Here is an 18860-nt window from a genome sequence, read left to right on the forward strand (position 1 = left end):
GTGACCGTCCAGGATGTTCCTTCACACCAGCTGTGTCCCCCGGCCGCCAGACGCAGGTTCAGTGACTCCCTGGTCGCAAGGTCTCTACCCTCTGTCCTGAGCCCCAGAGGGCGGCTTCGGGGATGCCATGGGGGTGCACACGAGTCTCTCCCAAATGTGGAAGGGCATTATTGTCACCCCAAAAAATCGATTCCTGGTGGCCCCAGCGCCTCGCTAGACATTTGTTCCCCCCTTTCAATGTGAAGCTGGCCAATGAGTGATGCCGAAGAGGCACGGACAGGGTAAGAGCTGAAAAATTCATGCGTGGGGAGAGGGAGCTCGTTTTCCTGCTTTGAAAGGGCTTTCTAAAAAATAAGTAAAATAAAAGGGCTTTCTGCATGCCCCGGCCTCCAGTGTCACCGTGGTCGCGTTTTAAACAGCAGAATAGGAACCTTGACCTCCCCTCCATGAGAATCCAGCAAAGCAGAAAATTTCCTGATGTATTATACATCCGGGACAATATGAAACTGTCCTTTTGATTAAGTGTTGATTGCGGTCATGAGCGTCCAGTCAGGACATCTTCGGTTTCTCAGCACCGGCACCCGCACTCCGACTCATACGTACGTACATATATAGATTGTGTGTGCGTCAAGAGAAAGAGAACCACACATGCACACTATCTTTCACCCTTTCGCTGTTAATACCTATCACAATTCTATCCAGTTAATTGTGGTTTGAACACACACGTGCACATACAGACACACACACCCCACCCAGCGCAGAACGAGAGAGTGGATCCGGTCTAGTGAGGTTACACTTACTTGTAATCCTCCCCCCTCCCTTTCCAGTTTCTTTGATGATTTTTCCCATAAGTGTACAAGCCGCTGGGACTTGGTAGAAGCAGGCTGCTCCTCCTAAATGTGATTCGGACCATATGCTTTCTACATTCATCCCCGCTCCGGCTTTTCTTCTCCGCACTAACTGCTAACACGTTATAGTCACCTTGAAATTTCCTCTGCTATTTTCCAATTAAAAGCTTAATAGCCCTGGAAACGGAGTTCATGTGGTGAAGTTTACCATAGCCCCTTGTTCTGAAAGGCTTTCTGCTGGGATCCCATTATGTGCTTGAATAAACCCTTTCTGCAAACAGAAATGGGACTCTGGGTTGTCAGGTGTTGGGTTACAATAGACTTTGAGGCAGGGGACATTTTACCAACATAAATACAAACCTGTCCCTATAGGGAGATGTTGTCAAATACTGGGTTATGGAAAACATTCCCATCAAATATGAGAAAAGGATTATTGCGCTATATCAAATGAGTATTTAGATCTCAGCCCCCAATGTGCACTGGAGTGAAACGGGGCCCTGGGACCAAATAATGCAAGATGTCCTGCTTGAGTGGCAAAGGGATAGGGTGGCTAGGTGACTGAGGGAGGAGAGTGGGTCGCCTTGGTAGTGGAAATATCCCCCAAACCTGGTGCAGAGCTCTGCTGCTTTCCTTTAAAAAAATTCTTTACTCCCAAGTTCCTTATACTCCCTGGTTTCCCTGACCATTTGGAGAAAATCGGGAGAAATTTGGCTTTGAAAACAGTCTGTGGTCCCCGCATTCCCAAGAGACCTGGAGATTTCAGCGCGAAAGTTCCCAGATTCAGTGTCTTTCTAGGCCCTCTAAGTCTCTCCTTAAGTGAAGTGACTCGCTGTCAACTCCCCACTTCAGGGCCTCTGGCCCGCGGGGCTGCAGGTCACCTAGGCCTCCAGTTTGGAGAGTTTATAAAGTTCCTCACAGTTGTAGTGTCTTTAAGGCTTGTTTTCTTCTTGAAGCTTGGGAGGAGAGATCCATGAGGCGGTGGGTTAGGGGCAAGACTAAGGGGTCTGTTCCCGAAGCAGCTTTGGAGGCAGGCCTCCCAGGGTTAGCCCTCTCGGGCTAGGGTTTCCTTATCGCGCCCTACCAGGTCCGCAGGTCTGAAACGGGGGAGGTGGGGGGCAGTCAAGGGCTTCAAGGGAAACACACACAAGCAGGTTCCCTTTTTAACCTGCTCCCCTCCCGGAATCACCCTTCTAAACGGAGGGTCGGCTGCTAGAACGCCTGGTGCTACTTGAATTCACAGCAAACACAGTGGGACGTTTTCGCGTTGCTTGTTTGCTTCCAGGGCAGTGCAGAGAAAAGCTGAGAGGACAAGGGCAGCTGTGCCGCCAAACGGTTGGCCATTGCAGCAAACTCGTATATGCCCCGGTTTCGCATTCGATTCGCCCAGACCGCCAAGAGCTGAGTTCAGAGTGCGCTGTCTGGAGCTTGCCGGCAGACGGCTCCGGGACTGCATTCTACCCCCCTTCGCACTGAGCCATTGTGCTACCCTGCGTCGCTGTAACCACCTGCTTTTTATTTTTGTTTTCTTGCATTGCGGGAGAGACTCTGTGCATTTGTGGTGGTAGTCTGCCTTAGGCCAAATCGGTACCCTTAGGGGACTAGAAACACGCAAATAACTTTCAACAAAGTTTTATGCTGTCATCTTGTGCAAGGGCTCTCCCCCACCCCTACCCAAAGACACTGGGGGTGTGTGTGGCCCCATCCCTTTCCATAACTAGATTGCTGAGTCCGTGGGCATTTGAATTGGGGCACGCGAGACCTCCGTTTATCGCTCAAATGCCGTTGGGCAGGGAGGAGATCATGTGCGGTAACTTTGGGGGCGCTAGCGTGGTTCCTGCGTCCGCTCTCTGAAAGTTTATAGACCCAATACTTAAGCAAATCCCCCATAAGAGCGCTTCCCGGCTTTTCAGGACAGAGACTTTTTAAAATTAAAACGTGGGGAGGAGGGTAGAGAAATAAACTCTGCACCAGAGAGAGAGGACAGTTTTTTCCTTTGAAATAGCCTGCAAAATGGGTCGTCATCCTTGGGCCAGCAGGTTTTCAAAATCAATCATTTTCTTCTACAGCAGCAAAAGAAAAAAATGTTGCAAAAGGAAATAAAGAAAGCCAACATTTCTCGAACCAATTCCAATGCCCTGCCCCCAACTCCTCCCGCCAGTGGCCGCGGGGCCTGGCTCCCCCCAACTTAAAACCCTCTCGGCTCACTCCGGGAACCAAGTGCACCCGCAGGGCTCTGGTAGGCTCAGGTTCTCGCGGAGCTGTGTTTCTGTGGCCAAGGGTGGGAATGAAAGCGGCCTTGGGCTCGGTACCGCCAAATCAGGCCTGGAGGGAAGGGAAGAGAGCGAAGGGCACCTCCACCCTCACCCGCGCTGGTCCTCCCTTCCCCGCCCCGGTCCTTCCTTCCCCGCCCCGCGTGCACCGCCGCGTTCCGGAGCGCCGCAGTCCCGCCCGCAGCGGGCAGGGGAAGCACAGAGAGCTTGGAGGAGGGGGCCTTGAGCGCCCCCGTGAGAGTGGCCCGACGGCGGATGGCAAGGAAGGTGAAGTGCAGGGACTCGAAGGGCCCGAGCGGAAAGGAAGGAGGCAGACGTGGAGTGGGGTGGGGAATGCAAGGAGACCTGGACTTCGAGGGTGGGGGTGGGGGTGGCGGTGGGAGGGAGGAGGAGTAGGGGGAGGGCGGCGGAGGAAGTGCCGGGCCCGGCCTGCGCGCGCGGGAGCTGCAGACGAGCTGGCTCAGACCATTATCAGAGCCCTCGCCGGCTCCTGGCAGCCGCCGCAGAGCCTCGGCGAGGGAGGACGTGCCGGCCAAAGTAGCGGCAGGCGGAGACGCGACCGGCGTGAGACTGGTGGAGCGCCAGTCGGGAGGCTGAGGCTGTGAGCGCCGCGGGAGCCGTAAACACGGCTGCAGCCCCTCCGGCCATCCCGAAGCACACGCGGCCGCGGGGACTGCTGGACCAAAGACTGCGCCGCCCGGAGGCCGCCCCTGAGCGGGCCTCCCAACCCGTCGTCCAGCGCCGCCTGACTCGCTCCCGCCGCCAGCCCGCCAGCTCTTCCGGGAGCCCGGGGCATGAACGGCTACGGCTCTCCCTACCTGTACATGGGCGGCCCCGTGTCGCAGCCGCCGCGGGCGCCCTTGCAGCGCACGCCCAAGTGCGCGCGCTGCCGCAACCACGGCGTGCTGTCCTGGCTCAAGGGCCACAAACGCTACTGCCGCTTCAAAGACTGCACCTGTGAGAAGTGCATCCTTATCATCGAGCGGCAGCGGGTCATGGCGGCGCAGGTGGCGCTGCGCAGGCAGCAGGCCAACGAGAGCCTCGAGAGCCTCATCCCCGACTCGCTGCGCTCCCTGCCGGGACCCCCGCCGCCGGGAGACGCCACCTCTGCCCCGCCGCCGCCGACCTCGCAGCCGTCTCAGCCACCGCCGCCGCCGCCGCCGCGCCCCGCTGTGGAGTTGGCTGCTGCCGCCGCGCTGCGCTGGGCCGCGGAGCCCCAGCCTGGGGCGCTGCAGGCGCAGCTCGCCAAGCCAGGTAAGAGCAGCTGCGGGGCCGCACTGGGCCCCGCGCGTGGGCGAAAACACTTCCAAGCGGCTATTGCTGCTGTGGCTGGGAGGCTCGGAGGCGAATTTTTGGGAAGATGGCCCGGCCCGGCCTTCCGCCCCAACTCCAGCCGAGCCGGTCCTTACTCTCTCGGCAGAAGCGATCTTCGGTCTGGACCCGGCGAGGTAGGAGGTGAACCCAGGCGCCCACGGGAAAGGCGCCTCGGGCTCGCCAAGTGCCTTCCCCAGGTTAAAGGGGGACGGGTAAATAAAGAGGTCGAGGCAGAACCAAATTAAAATCCGCGTGGGCACACGCCACAGTGCGGCCGGGCCTTCTTGCCGCAGGCTTTAGAGGGCCTCGCATTTGGAGGTTGGGATGGGTAGGTGCAAGGCAGGAGCCAAGGCCCAAGGCTTGGATGACTCTGGGTGTTTTTCTCGGCCCCCGGGGAATATGAGCGAACCCGAAGCCTTTCAAGTAGCCTACTGTGGCCTCCAGCCTCTTGAAGCCGTATTTAGAAGCAGTAGTAAACAAGGGCCAGAAAGGCCCCCACACTGATAGCGGGGACTCAGAATCTAGTGCGCCCAGAGTCAACCAACTCCTTTTGCAGAATTGCTCAGGTCCTTTAACACCATTCCGCAGGCAGCCCTCAGCAGTCACCGTGGTCTTAAAGAAACAGCAACAAAACGACCTACAGTGAGGAAGGCCAGCCCTGGAGAGTCCGTTCCCCAGTTCTAGGTGGGCCTGGGCCTCCTCCTGTCCTCTCCTCTCCTCTCCCCTCTCCTCCTCTGCTGTGCTTTAGAGAGCATGGGTCTGCTCTGAGCCCTGGAGGTGGGCAGATTCCTCTCCTCACCTCTCCATCCGGTTCCCTCCTTCAGGCCTCCAAAGCCTTGCAAACCCCAGTGGAGCCTTTCCTCCTGGAGAATGTCTAGTTTACCATCCTGCCCAGCCCAAGGGCTCCTTTGATTTTAAGCTCGTAGAATTCTGTGGACAGGTGTTTGGTCTTTCCCTTTCACTGGGGCAGATGTACAAAGGAAAAAAGCCCATCTTCTCAGGGAGGGGGTTGAGGCGTATGCTGGAATTCAGAGATGGAAGGCCCTGGAAGGCCCAAAGCTCTTCTGTGGGCGGAACTAATGGTAGCGCTTCTGCCTACCCCCAGTCTCCCCCCACCCCAAAAAAGACTGTACCTCTGGCTCTTGGAGAGAGGCTTTCAGCAGCACTGCACTGCTGTGTGGAGCCAGGGAAACATTTGGGGTGAGTTGGTAGGCAGCCTGGCAGGTGCAGTTCTCCTGCCCTGTTGCTCCGTTATGCTGTCCAGACCTGAAGCTCTGAGAACATCTTATGGGAAGAGCAGAACTGCGTATTTTAAGGACAGAAGTGAGTTTACTGAACATGGATTTTGTGGATGTTTAATCCAAGGTAGAATATAAGCATTTCCCTGAGTAATGTCCGCCCACTCCCAGTTGACTCTCTTTTGTCATTGTGATCTCTTCATACTTATAGGTTTGTCACAGAGGAATAGGAGGGGGGCGGGGAGAGGACATTCTTTTTGTTTTTCTCCTTTAAGTTAGAGCAGGTAACTAGGAGAGTTTTGTCTCAGTTCTCCATGCCAGTAACTTTTCTTAACCTTTACATTTCCAGTTTCTCTGTCTCCATTTCCCCCAACACTAGGTCGGGAGTTTTGAGTTTGTGACAGTGGTAGCATCTTGCAGTGGCCACCTGCCCAAGCAGCACCCGTGTAATAGTGCTTTGGGTTCTGGGGTCCCTGTCCAAGAGGGGATTCTCTTCACATTGTGTGCTGTTCTAACCATTCTTTGGGATAGCCAGAGTTCATGCTTTCTATAGAGTCACAAAACCAAAAATAACCCTGGGAGGCGGGGAGTGAGGGGCAGGCAGAAAGGCCAAGCAGCAGCCTCAGTAGCAGAAGGATACATGCTTAGGGAGAATAGGAGACGGAGACGGCAACTGGACAAACCAGACCTGGTGCTCTCTCTTTTACTCAGAACTAAGTGTTCTAGGATGACCTGAGCCTTTCAAAATGAAAACAAGTAATTGCAAAGGAGAATAGGACTTATCACTAGAAAAGGTCAGAGTGATGGCTTTGGGGGCCTAAACTATCAGGGATCAAATGCTCAGGTCCTAATGCATACGTTGCACATTTATTATGTAACTTTTGTTTTCTGCTTTCAATTGGTTCGGGCCCCATAATTCCATTCAACACCAACAAAAAGCCAGTCACCAATCCGATGATGGCGAGAGAGGGCAGGAAAGGAATAGATAATTGTTTTCCATTAGGAAGGCAAGTATACAAGGGGATCGGTTCTCTGCAATGCTTTGTACAGAGAAAGCCCATTTGGGTTTTAAGTTAGGGAAAACGGCCTGAATGGGACTGTATGGATTTTTCCTTTTTTGGCAGTTGTTCTTATGATGCATTTGTATGTAACATACCAGGCGTATTGAGAAGCTTGTCAGATATGGTCCTTGGCAAGTAGCTCACTATGTAGAGAAGTAAATGGAGCTCTGTTTGAGTGGTAGTAAGTTACATGTACAGTAAGTTCACAGACCATTAGGAATCTCTAAATATCTCCTGGTGGTTTATGGAGATTTGTTTCTTTGTGATTTCAGTGTCAAAAACATGGTTGGTCTCTTTAGTACATAGCTGTGGAGACATTTGCTTTTTTTGTTGGCTCCAAATGCAAGTGCACAAACACACAGAGTCTTTCCCCCTCTCCAGAAATCCTTGTGAAAAGTACACGCCCTAGAGAAGGGAATGTTTGCTGGGCACCGCTGGAGAAAAAAAATGCCCAGTTCAGGGAGCCACATTAATACCAAGACTCAGTTTTGTAGGTGGAAGAAATTTCCTTCCCCAATTCTGCTTCCGATTCTTTAAAGGAACAGGGATTGTTTTGTCTAACGGTGTATCATGTTTAACATCCCTTTTAACATGGAGGTGGTTGTAAGGAGAATTTTCATATTCTCAGGTTATAACTTCTAGCAATGGATTAAAGCTTTTTTTTTTTTTTTTTTTTTTCCGTTTTGGGTGTACATTTCCCCTGCTCCTAGATTATCATCTACGACTGGCCTGGAATTACTAGGTTTTGATTGAGCCCCAAATTCTAGTCTAAGCTCCTTTAAATCTATCCTATTGATGCGTTTCTCTTTGATTTCCTCTTCACTCCCCCCTCCTTCCCGTCAGGAAAATACCTTGGGAAGCTTGAACACCTTTCAGCTCTTAGAGTATCTGAGTCAGCAGCCTCAACCAGCCAAGCCAGCCTTTCAGGGCCTGTGCTGTAGAGCTGAGGAAAGTTAGGGGTCAAGACCAAGGTGAGAGGCTGAAGTTACATTCCTCTGTTTGGCTTCCTCCCCCACACCCTACCCTTGCTCCGGGAGAGTGGCCTGGGTCTCCTCAGGCTGCCAGAGGAAAGGGCTGTGGCTACAGATGCTTCCTAGGTTTACATCTGCCATCAAAATAAATATGTAAACAAGTTGTTAAAAAATTTCTTAAAGGAAAAGAAATCTAAAACATCCTATTTGATTAGGAGTAAGAGAGCAGGATTAACTAGGAAAGTAGGGTCTCCTTTCTTGTTTATGTCTCCTGAAATGGAGAGAACAAGAGACCTTACAGGAAGGGAAGTTGGGAGATTTTGGAAAACTGCCTTTATTTGATTTGACCTCCTGGCCGGCACCTCCTAGCATCTTTATGCTTGCTCTGGGCTTTTCAGCTCCAGCTTGATTAGGTTCTGTCTGGTCAGCTTCCTAGTTTTAAATTTTACTTTAATTTTTTTAAAAAAGAGACACGCACCTGCATGGATGAATGTTGCCAGAACACCGGTCCAGGCCAGGATGGGAAATTCTCCACGGCTAGAGGCTGAAGCAAAGGAAAAGTGGGAGAGACCTCAGAGTCACTCATGAAGGGTAGCTACGAATTTACAACAGGGTCTGGGTATTTCAGACGCTTTTATTTGGGCCGAGGGGCCTGGCTCAGAGTTGCATTTTAAAAAGCAAAAACCAACCAAACGAAAAGGAAGAAGCGAGACCGCACTGGTCTTCTCCTAAACCTTACCCACGGCTGGCTCTGGAGGGCGGACGCGGGGCTGCTCACAGCTCCGGGCCTTTCCCACCGGCGCCCAGCGAGTTGCCGAGTTACGGACCGGCTTCTTGGGCCCCGGCGCAGCCGAGAGCGCAGCGAGTGGAAGTGCGGGGCGGTGGCTCAGGGACCCCGGGCCGGGTCAGGGATGGATGGGACGCCGGGAGAGGCCCGTGCGGTGGCAGCAGCGCGCTCGCGGCTCCCCTGCGGCCGCCCTGTACCACTGTTCTCTTGCACCCAATTCTCGCGGCACCGCTGCTGCGGCGGCACCTTCCACTCGCGCTCAGCCCCGTGGGCTGGGTTAGACCCCGCCTGTTCGGTTGGTTGCCCGATTTAGCAAAAAACCTGCAAATAAACACAAAAAAGGGATATCAAATATTGTATGGGGCACACTTGTACTGAAACATTGTGATTTTTGCTAAGTGCAGGTTTAACTGGGCATCCTGCTATTTTATCTGGCAACCCTAGGCTTCCGGGGCGGGCCCAGCCCTAAAGTCCTCGGGGGCGCCCCTCGGGGTGGGCGTAGCTCTGGCGGGTCTCCCAGCCTCTTTATCCCTGTGGAGCCCGAGCTACCCCCCCCCCCCCCGCCCCCGGCCGGCTCGGAGAGGCGCTGGTGTCCATCTTGTGGATCTGAGCACAGGGTGGACAGGAAAACGGGAGCGTTTTCCACGTCTGGGAACCACAGAGTTCCACTGCCATCCAGGACAGAACCTCCCCCCACCTAACACACCCCTCTGGGTTATAAATCTGGCAGGATAGCCGTGCTCTCGACTTACACAACCAACTCGTCTTTTCCCTGATGGATGAACTCCCGGGTTTAAAAGATTACAGTAATCACAGGAGGACAGTGTAAAGCTAATCTGATAGCAATAACTTTCGGGGAAGGTCAGGCTCAAGTGAAATGTTACCAAGCAACAGGCATTTTGTTTGCGAAATACAATCAAAGAGCATTGATGAGAAATTCTTTGCTGCAGCGAGTCAGCACTCTCAGCTAACAGCTTTACAGAGGGAAAGGGAGTGAATCTTCATAAATAAACGTCCCCGGAAGACTTGGAGCCCCTTTCTGGAAATGTTGGACGTTTTCCTGACGGGAAGGCAGGCAGAACCCAGTGAACACCTACGTGCCTGCCTGCCTCTCCTTTCCCTTTCTTTGCCTCTTCCGTTTCTCCAGCTTCCCTCCTTTCTTCAGCTTTCTAACCTGTTGCGGCCCCTCAGCCATTAGTCACTCGGGTCCCTGGACCCCCATGTCTAGTGTGATGTGACTCTGGTGGCACAGTGGGCCTTGCACCAGGGTTTACATGGGCGCTGGTGGCAGAGGTTGGGGCCTGAGTGGTGGAACATTGGTCATCGCGGGGCCCATCACCTTGGGATCCTGTCACATCCCTCCCAAGAGTCGCCCAATGGCTTTAGTGAGTCACTGCAAACTACTGTTCTCTGAAGAAACTAGGGGAAACTAAAACATAACTAGGTGGGTTTTTTTTTGCATTTTATTATACAGTTAAACAGCTATAAAAAATAAGCACAATCAACTACTGAGTAACAATATTATGGAAAACTTAACATTCAGAACATCGGTTTTCTCCCGAATCTCTCATCTCTTTTGATCGCAGTGACTGGGCAGACTTAAATTTTACAAAGGTGGGATCAGTGTTCTGCTTGTTTCCCCCCACTAAGTATCACTTGTTTCGTTCAGTAGATGTTCCACTCATAGTCTTTATATGTGAATGTTTACAGCAACATTCCCTCCCATGAATACAGCAGTCAGCCCAGCTGCTGGCCTTTGGGTTACTTGCTGTGTTTCAATATAAAATACAACTCACTGCACAGATAACTTGGAATTTTTGCAAAATATTCTTTAGTAAACGGTAAGCCTCTCAGTAGCCAAGAGGCAAATGCTTTGATCATCTCTGTGTAATCTTACCCAGCACAGTGCCTGGGCACAGAGTGAAGGATTTAATGATATTCGTTACATAGGTGGACGAATAAGTAGCCAGTTGCATTTTTATAACTGCCAAACACACTTGTAGATTTACAGGTAATTGCCCTCCTGCTTCTTGAAAAGTGTTCCTTTCAGAGTCAAGAAAGAGGTCAAAACTAAATTGTTGCAGGACTTACAAAGTCCAGAGTTGCAGTCCACACTTCCTTAAGTCTAGCCCTTTCTATATCAATGTCCGCCAAAATATTGGTCCCCAGGAATCATCTTGATTTCTTCCTATGTTATTAAGCCAGTGTCATTAATGATTTTAAAAAAGCAAACATGACTATGTATTTTTAGTTTTCACAAGGTCCCACCCCCCAGCCCCCGGAAGAAAAGGAAAGATGTTAGACTGACGTTCATTCCCTGCTGTATATTGGGTTTTCACCCATTCACTTTTTTATGATTCAGCATTTCTAGCGGGAGATAAGGATAACAGAAAATGTAAAAAGCGTGTCTCCTGTTTGAATTCTGACTGGGCAGGGGTCTTTTCTGGAAGCCCCATCCAGCTGGGGCTCTTCCTGGCCATTGCTATAAGATTTGTGTACTTTGAAAACGACCCATCAGGGAACAGTTATTGAGAGGTATGTTCCCCAGAGCTCAAGTGAACAGATGAGGGCGTGACAGTCCATGTTTGAAAATGCGTGACATGATTTCCGAAGGAAACAAAAAAGTCCAGTGACTTTTGCACTAGGAAGCAGCGCTCTTTATGCCAGTGCTTTTGTGTTTTTATTCTGGATGTATGCTATATTTTATTTTCGTAGATAGAAAGAATGGATCAGACCCCCACACCTAAGTGAGGAAGATGCTCTTTTTCATGTCAGGAGCGGAATGTTTTGCATATGTGGCAGGCTTCCTCAACATCTTTCAAATAAATACTTAGGACTTTTTTTTTTTAAACTGCATTTTCATATGAAAAAAATCCACTGAAGAAAGTTAAAATTTGCAAACTGTAATTTTAGATCAGAAGTCACTTTTCTGTGGGTGTTCATTCTCTCTCCTTAAAGTCTTGTAGCTACCTCATGGCATAGATATATTGTGAAGTTGGAGCATTGGTTTCCATAGCAACAGTGTCCTTCTCAATGGAGTATCTACTTTTTCAAAAAAATACCTTTACCCTCGTGAAGAGTTTATTTCAGGGATGGCTGTGAGTGTTTCTACATCGTGAAAAATATGCAATGGAAGAGTGAACATTTGGTAAGATTTTTTTAAATATCTAGAAGTTTAGCTTTAAAAATAGAAGATGATATCACATCTGTAATATCAGATGAGAGTGATTTCTTTCTACTTCTAGTCTAGTAGTTTTTGGCACCTATATACTAGGAGTAAAAATATTCTCAGTTGAAATATATTCTTACCCTTTAATGTTCTAGGAATTAGGGTGTCCGTTTCAAGGAGGAAGAGGTTAAAGCATTTGGGGAGTATTTCCTTTTCATTTTGATACTGGGCAGTTTCACATTTCTATATCTGGAAAGGCCTTTGTGTTTTAAACCAACCGGAACAATTTGTAAAGTTCATTTAGGGAAAAATCTACAGATGTAAAGAAACACCCGTTATTAAATTACGCTTTATCACTGGGCCCAAAACTCACCCTCTGTAATTACTTGTGAAAGTCTGTATTTATGACAGTAATTTACAATACTTCTAGTTTAGGCACAACAATACAACCGTACTTGACACCATAAATTTGCAGGGCTCCTATGTTCCGACCTTTAGAAATTATCGCTAAGGAGTTATTCTTGGTACAAGGTGAGAGGCTGGCCTTCCCTTGCCCGGTTCTGAATCCCCAACAGCCTTGGATGTTGTCTGGGTGTCTGCTTACCTGGCACCCCTTAGCAGGACGTTATGCGTTGCTCAGGTGTGTGGGCACCACGGGTGTGTCCCACTCACTGCTTCCTTCAATGGCTTCCGTCTCCCCTTTGAGTACAGTATAAACAGTGCTGAACTCAGTTGGTTGGAATGTTCTGAATTTGTAGATTTGATTCCTGTGACATCCGGTTAGATTTTCTCGCTTTTTGGCCATAGCCTGCCCACCCCTTTGGAGAGGCTGATCAGCCCGGAAATCTTCAGAGAGAAAGTGTGGCTGAATCAGCACAACCCACCACACTCTTTGAGAAGTCACCAGAAGCTCTTGCTGCACTGGGGATGTCACAGTGGCAGGTGCAAAGGGTAGAACAAGAAAATATGAAAGAGGCCTCATGCAGTCTAGGGGTTCACAATTGGTAAACAAGCTGCCAATCATAGAGGATTCTACTGTGGCCCGTTCTGCAGATCCGGAAAATAGCTTCAAAAGTTAAATTTTGTATTGTCTGATTTAGAGTCCTGCCGTCCAGTATCCAGTTGATTGGGACAGTATGTCCTTTACCATCTTGAAAAAAATACTACATTTTCATAATGGTAGATATGACAGATTAGCCAGAACATCATTTCTTAGTTCCCTTTTGGCTAAACTTCTGCCCTTTGAATCACTTTCTTCTGGCGTCTAAAGCATTCTGTGGAAGACTGAGCTTGGTAATAGAGCTCGAAGCATTTTCCCCAAATGTCTTCGGTGTTTGCAGCTCATCCAGAGTGGGGAAAAGTTACCTTTTAAAGTGGGAAGGTATTTTTAGGTTCACGCATTTCTTTTAAAAATACCACAATCAGAGCTTTTTAGCTGTATTTACATACCTTTTTGTTTCCTAGAAGAACCAGTTGTTCCTTGCTTTAAAAAAAAAAACCCAACAACCCACCATCCCCTGTATTGCTATGACACTGTGTATCGTATTTCTTTCACTTTTTCATTGTGGTAAAATATACATAACATAAAATTTACTATTTTAACCTTTTTTTAGGGACACAATATAGTGGCTTTAAGTATTTTCACAATGTTGTGTGGCCATCACCACTTTCCATTTTCAGAACTTTTTCATCATCCCTAAGTGAAACTCAGTACCCATTAGACAGTAAGTCCCTCTTACCCCCTGCCCTAGCCCCTGGTAATACCATTTTACTTTCTGTCACTATGAGTTTGCCTATTCTAGGTACGTTATATAAGTGGAATCATAGAATATTTGTCCTTTTGTGTCTGCCTCACTTCACTTAGCGTGATTCATCCACATTGTAGCATATGTGAGAATTTCATTCCTTTTTGAGGCTGAATAATATTCCATTATATGAATGGACCACATGTTGTTTATCCATTCATCCATCTTTTTTTTTTTTTTTTTTTGGCGGTACGTGGGCCTCTCACTGTTGTGGCCTCTCCCGTTGCGGAGCACAGGCTCCGGACGCGCAGGCTCAGCGGCCATGGCTTACAGGCCTAGCCGTTCCGCGGCATGTGGGATCCTCCCGGACCGGGGCACGAACCCATGTCCCCTGCATCGGCAGGCGGACTCTCAACCACTGCGCCACCGGGGAAGCCACCTTTATCCATCTTTGATGGACACTTGGTTGCTTCCACTCTTTGGCTCTTGTGGATAATGCTGCTATGAACATTTGTGTTCCATGTGTGCAGATTTGCTGCTTAGCAAATTCTGCCTGGTTGTGTTTGCTTTCCCCCTTGCACATGCGTCTTATTTCCCCAACTTGGTAATAAATTCCACAAGTTAGGGGCCAGTCTTATACATCCTGGTATTTTCCACCCTTTATTCTGTTTTCCTCAGTGTCTTGCAGGTTACGGCAATACAAGTACTTGATGCTGACAATAATAGATAATGAAAGCTAAAGAAATAAGAAAACTGTTTAGAGGAGCACAGTATTGAAAACATTATTTTATGTCCATATTTTCCCCAGGAGAGTATTTGACTTGTTTTCCCAAGCTCCGCTGAGCAGGGGCCAAGATCCAATTGTGTGTTGAGTTCAGTGCTGAGTTAGCATACTGTCACCGTCCGCTTATTGTCAAGTGTTTAACGATAGCGTAACACCAAGAGGTAGGCGTGGGGTCCTGAGTCAGGAAAATGTAGGCAGGTCTAGCTGATTAGAATATGAAGATATGGAAGCTTTTTTGTTGCTGTTTTTCTCCTTGGGATCAAGGACAAATACCACATTAACCCAGGGGGTGAAAACTGGGATTCCAGTCCTAGGAAGTTGCAGGAGAGGTTATGTCAAATTTCTCTTGCAAAAATAGGTGTTTTGTGCATATCCCAGAGTTGTTACAGAAAGCAGAAATGGCTTCATGTGTGTGGGCTGCAACTGACCGCCACATGGACACTTGATATTTTGTACTGGAAAAAGAAGCAGTGTACATAAAATGCAAATTTGGGACAACTACGAATTTGTATCAGATTTATAATTGAAAGTTTCACGGATATAGTTTAAGAATTTCTTAAAGTATTTATTTATGCCTAAGACATATTTATTGCTTTGTGAAGAATCAAAGTTTTGTTTTTCAATTATAATTAAGGTACATCCCATATTAGAACAATGCTCATAAATGGGCCTTTGTTTAAGGCTTTTTATTTACTTTTAAAAATAAATTAATTTTCTTTATTTCTGGCTGCATTGGGTCTTTGTTGCTGCACGCGGGCTTTCTCTGGTTGCGGCGAGCAGGGGCTACTCTTCATTGCGGTGCGCAGGCTTCTCATTGCGGAGGCTTCTCTTGTTGCGGAGCACGGGCTCTAGGCACGCAGGCTTCAGCAGTTGTGGTTCACGGGCTCCAGAGCGCAGGCTCAATGGTTGTGGCGCACGGGCTTAGTTGTTCCACAGCGCGTGGGATCTTCCCGGACCAGGGATCGAACTCATGTCCCCTGCATTGGCAGGTGGATTCTTAACCACCGCACCACCAGGGAAGTCCCTGTTTAAGCGTTTTAAAATAAGCAACAACAAATAGGAGGAGATGGATTTTAGAAGCTGCTTTGATGAAATTTCACCAGCTGGCTATCTACACATAATCAGGTGTGCCCACTGAGAAGGCGACAGTGAGGCTATTCAGGCAGGGCAGTGGATAAAAATCCACTCGCATATAGCTTGTTAATAAAGAATATGTTTCTTTATTATTAAGATCTCTTAGAGCCTACTTCTGCAAGCAGACCAATACCAATCTTACTTATTTACTTCTTCCTTCCTTCCTTCCTTCCTTCCTTCCTTCCTTCCTTCCTTTCTGACTGTTTAGCACCGTAATACTAGCCCTTGCGGGGGGTGATGTCTTAAGTCAAAATGTTAAATTTGCAACTGGTTTACTTCACGGCAAATCTCTGCTTTATTTGGGAAGCTTTTTGTTTTGTTTTGTTTCTCTCTTCTTTTAATATAGTTCAGGAAGGTATCTTGAAGTTCTCTCCATGACCTTTACTAATGAAACAGTTCATGAAAACCTGTCTGCTTCTTGCAGCCCAGGTCCTGGAGTTATGGACGCACTGCTTCACTGGTGGATCTTGCTCCCTGGCAGTTTCAGAAGCCTTCTCCAGCCATTTCCTTCTTTCTCTCTGTAGCCTGTCCCACATCCAGATTTCACAGCTGGTTTTGCTTACCCTCTAGTGTGGGTTATAGGCAACCAAGTCTGCCAGGACCTTGAGTGGGCTTTTAAGAAAAATTTCAATGTATAGAGGCTGCCTGTTTCACTTTGGCAATCATATCGACTAGTTATTGTACATGGTATCCTGATGAAACATACTGACGACGAGTTCACAGGACATTTGACACAAAATCTGCCTATGGGAAAATGGATTTAAAATATTAAAATTTCCCATGGGTATATGCGTCGTGCACCGGCTGTTAATGTCCTTGAATGACACCGGCCACCTCATTTGCAGAAGAGGGACCGGAAGACAAGCCTGGGTTCATTTTCCTGTTCTTCCCTGGTTGGTGTTTATCCCCAGCCTGGCCCCTATTTAGATTGTTAGCGCTAGACAGCCACATCTGTGGTTGTAGGTATCGTGTTTCCGTTCTGTGCTGAAGGCAAGCTTCCCTGCACACACCATTCTGAGAAATCACTCCGATTTCTAGACCTTTATTTTCAGGTATTTTTTTCCCATTTGCCAGTGACACACTGGATATTTTTAAGGCTTGCAGTATGTTATAACCCACAAGGAAGCAGTTCCCCTTGCAGAAAGCCCATGTAGGGCCCTCTCCTGAGCACATCTGTTCCCCTTTACACACACCAGGAAAGGATTAACCCAGCTGTTCTCTGCTTTTCAGATTTGACTGAAGAACGACTCGGGGACAGCAGCACAGCGGACACCACTGAGACCTTCAGTGACAAAGACACGGACCAGAGGAGCTCCCCGGACGTGGCCAAAAGTAAGGGCTGCTTCACGCCAGAGAGCCCCGAGATAGTGTCGGTGGACGAAGGGGGGTATGCGGTCCAGAAGAACGGAGGCAGCTCCGAGAGCCGACCCGACAGCCCCAAGTACCCCGGGGAGCAGAATCACCTCCTGATCGAGGGCCCCTCAGGGACCGTGTCTCTGCCCTTCAGCTTGAAAGCCAACAGACCGCCCCTGGAAGTGTTAAAAAAAATATTCCCCAATCAGAAGCCCACGGTGCTGGAGCTGATCCTGAAGGGCTGCGGGGGCGACCTGGTGAGCGCCGTGGAGGTCCTGCTCTCCAGCCGCACCTCCAGCTTGGCCGCAGACCGAACTGCGGCAGAGCCCGAGGGCCTGGTGCTGCCCTCCAGCGGGCACATCTTTGAACACACCTTGAGCTCCTACCCCATCTCCTCTTCCAAATGGTCCGTGGGCTCGGCCTTCAGAGTCCCAGACACGTTGAGGTTTTCCGCCGACTCCAGTAACGTGGTCCCCAACCCCCTGGCCGTGCCCCTGCAGCACCCGTTCCCCCAGCCCCCCCGGTACCCTCTGATGCTGAGGAATACTTTGGCGAGAAACCAGTCGAGCCCCTTTCTTCCCAACGATGTCACCCTGTGGAACACCATGACGTTGCAGCAACAGTACCAGCTGAGGTCCCAGTACGTCAGCCCTTTCCCCACTAACTCTACCAGCGTCTTCAGAAGCTCACCTGTCCTCCCCGCCCGCGTCCCCGAAGACCCTCGGATACCCATCCCTGACGATGGGTGTCCCATCGTGTCAAAGCAGTCCATTTACGCCGAGGACGACTATGACGAGAGGTCTGACTCCTCAGACTCTAGAATACTCAACACTTCATCTTAAAGTGCTACCCGATGGGTGGTGACCAGGTGACATTGTCTGTGCATTTGAACCCTGGCCCCCCCTTGAGGAGAGGCCACATCCTGTGTATACCTTTTCCTTCTGTTTCACAAAGTGACTGTGCTTGATTCTATACCTTAGCAATAAAAACATAACTTATTTAATTTCTTGCACTTCACTGGAAAATGCCAAATAGCTCTGCTCTGTGGCTTTAGTGCTGAATGTTCGTTGTAAAAGAGAATAGTCTTGGGAAAGCCTTGGGCCCATGGAAGATTTATTTGGGGATGTAGAGCTGAAGGTCAGCCTTGCCCCTAAACTCAGCCTGGAATGTTCAATAAAATAGTATACTTGAATGAAATTTTTTTTTTTTTTTTTTTTTTTTTTTTTTGCGGTACACGGGCCTCTCCCGTTGCGGAGCACAGGCTGTGGACTTGCAGGCTCAGCAGCCATGGCTCACGGGCCCAGCCGCTCCGCGGCATGTGGGATCTTCCCGGACCGGGTCACAAACCCGCGTCCCCTGCATCGGCAGGCGGACTCTCAACCACTGCGCCACCAGGGAAACCCCTTGAATGAAATTTTGTAAAAGAGGATTCCTTAGGATATGTGAAACCTAAAGGCAGTGGTTCGGTTGCAAACGGACTATAAACAGGGACCTTATACTCCTATGCTAAAAATCCTTGCATTTTAAAGAGAGACTGCACTTAATAGAGTGAACCGCTCACATGCTTATTTAAGCTTGGACAGTTTTCAGAGACAAACTCCATTAAGAATTATTCTTTTCACATGGCTGAATCGAAACGTGTAATGTCAATGTCAGTGTAAAGCCAATCCCAGCTGTGAACTGCATGAAATGTATTGTGAAATGAACACAAGATTAAGCTTTGTCAGGTTAATGTAGCATGCTCAGGACTCTAGAAAAAAATAAACTAAGGAGATGATCTTGGTTTATGTCATTTCTACTTGTGGAAAGAGGATCTCTAAAAATAGAAACTTGATATAAAAGCTACTTACCAGTGCATGGATCAAGGCTTCAGTTAAATGCGATGTCCCTTGAGAAATATGAATGGCAAGGTTTGGGGGCTGCGTTCAGAAAGACAGAATTTATTTTTCAAGAATAGACTTAATTCAGTCCCTCCATCCGTTTATTTGTTTCTTCAACAGATAATTATTGAGTGCCTATTACGTGTAAGAGGATGCTCTTTGTATGTTATTGTCCGAGTTACCTGCCCGTTGAGTCCAAGACAGCAGGGATTATATGATGGAGAATCTCGTTAAAAACAAAGTAAAAATGAAAACATCTACAGTGTGGAAAGTAAGCAAAGTGCATAGCACGGTACCTGACACAGA

The 18860-nt window shown here is 48.8% G+C and overlaps 1 protein-coding gene across 1 annotated transcript; it reads left to right on the forward strand.

Annotated features, from left to right (window-relative positions):
- Positions 1–3912: 3912 nt before the first annotated feature.
- On the forward strand, positions 3913–17516 carry DMRT3 (doublesex and mab-3 related transcription factor 3; the record flags this gene model as incomplete). The annotated part of the gene is made up of 2 exons (XM_082842667.1): positions 3913–4372; positions 16552–17516. 2 exons carry the CDS (start codon positions 3913–3915, stop codon positions 17514–17516), a joined length of 1425 nt encoding a protein of 474 aa, XP_082698793.1.
- Positions 17517–18860: the final 1344 nt, after the last annotated feature.

Source organism: Leucopleurus acutus (assembly GCF_964270905.1).
Source record: "Leucopleurus acutus genome assembly, chromosome: 7".
NCBI classification, from domain to species: Eukaryota; Metazoa; Chordata; class Mammalia; order Artiodactyla; family Delphinidae; genus Leucopleurus; species Leucopleurus acutus.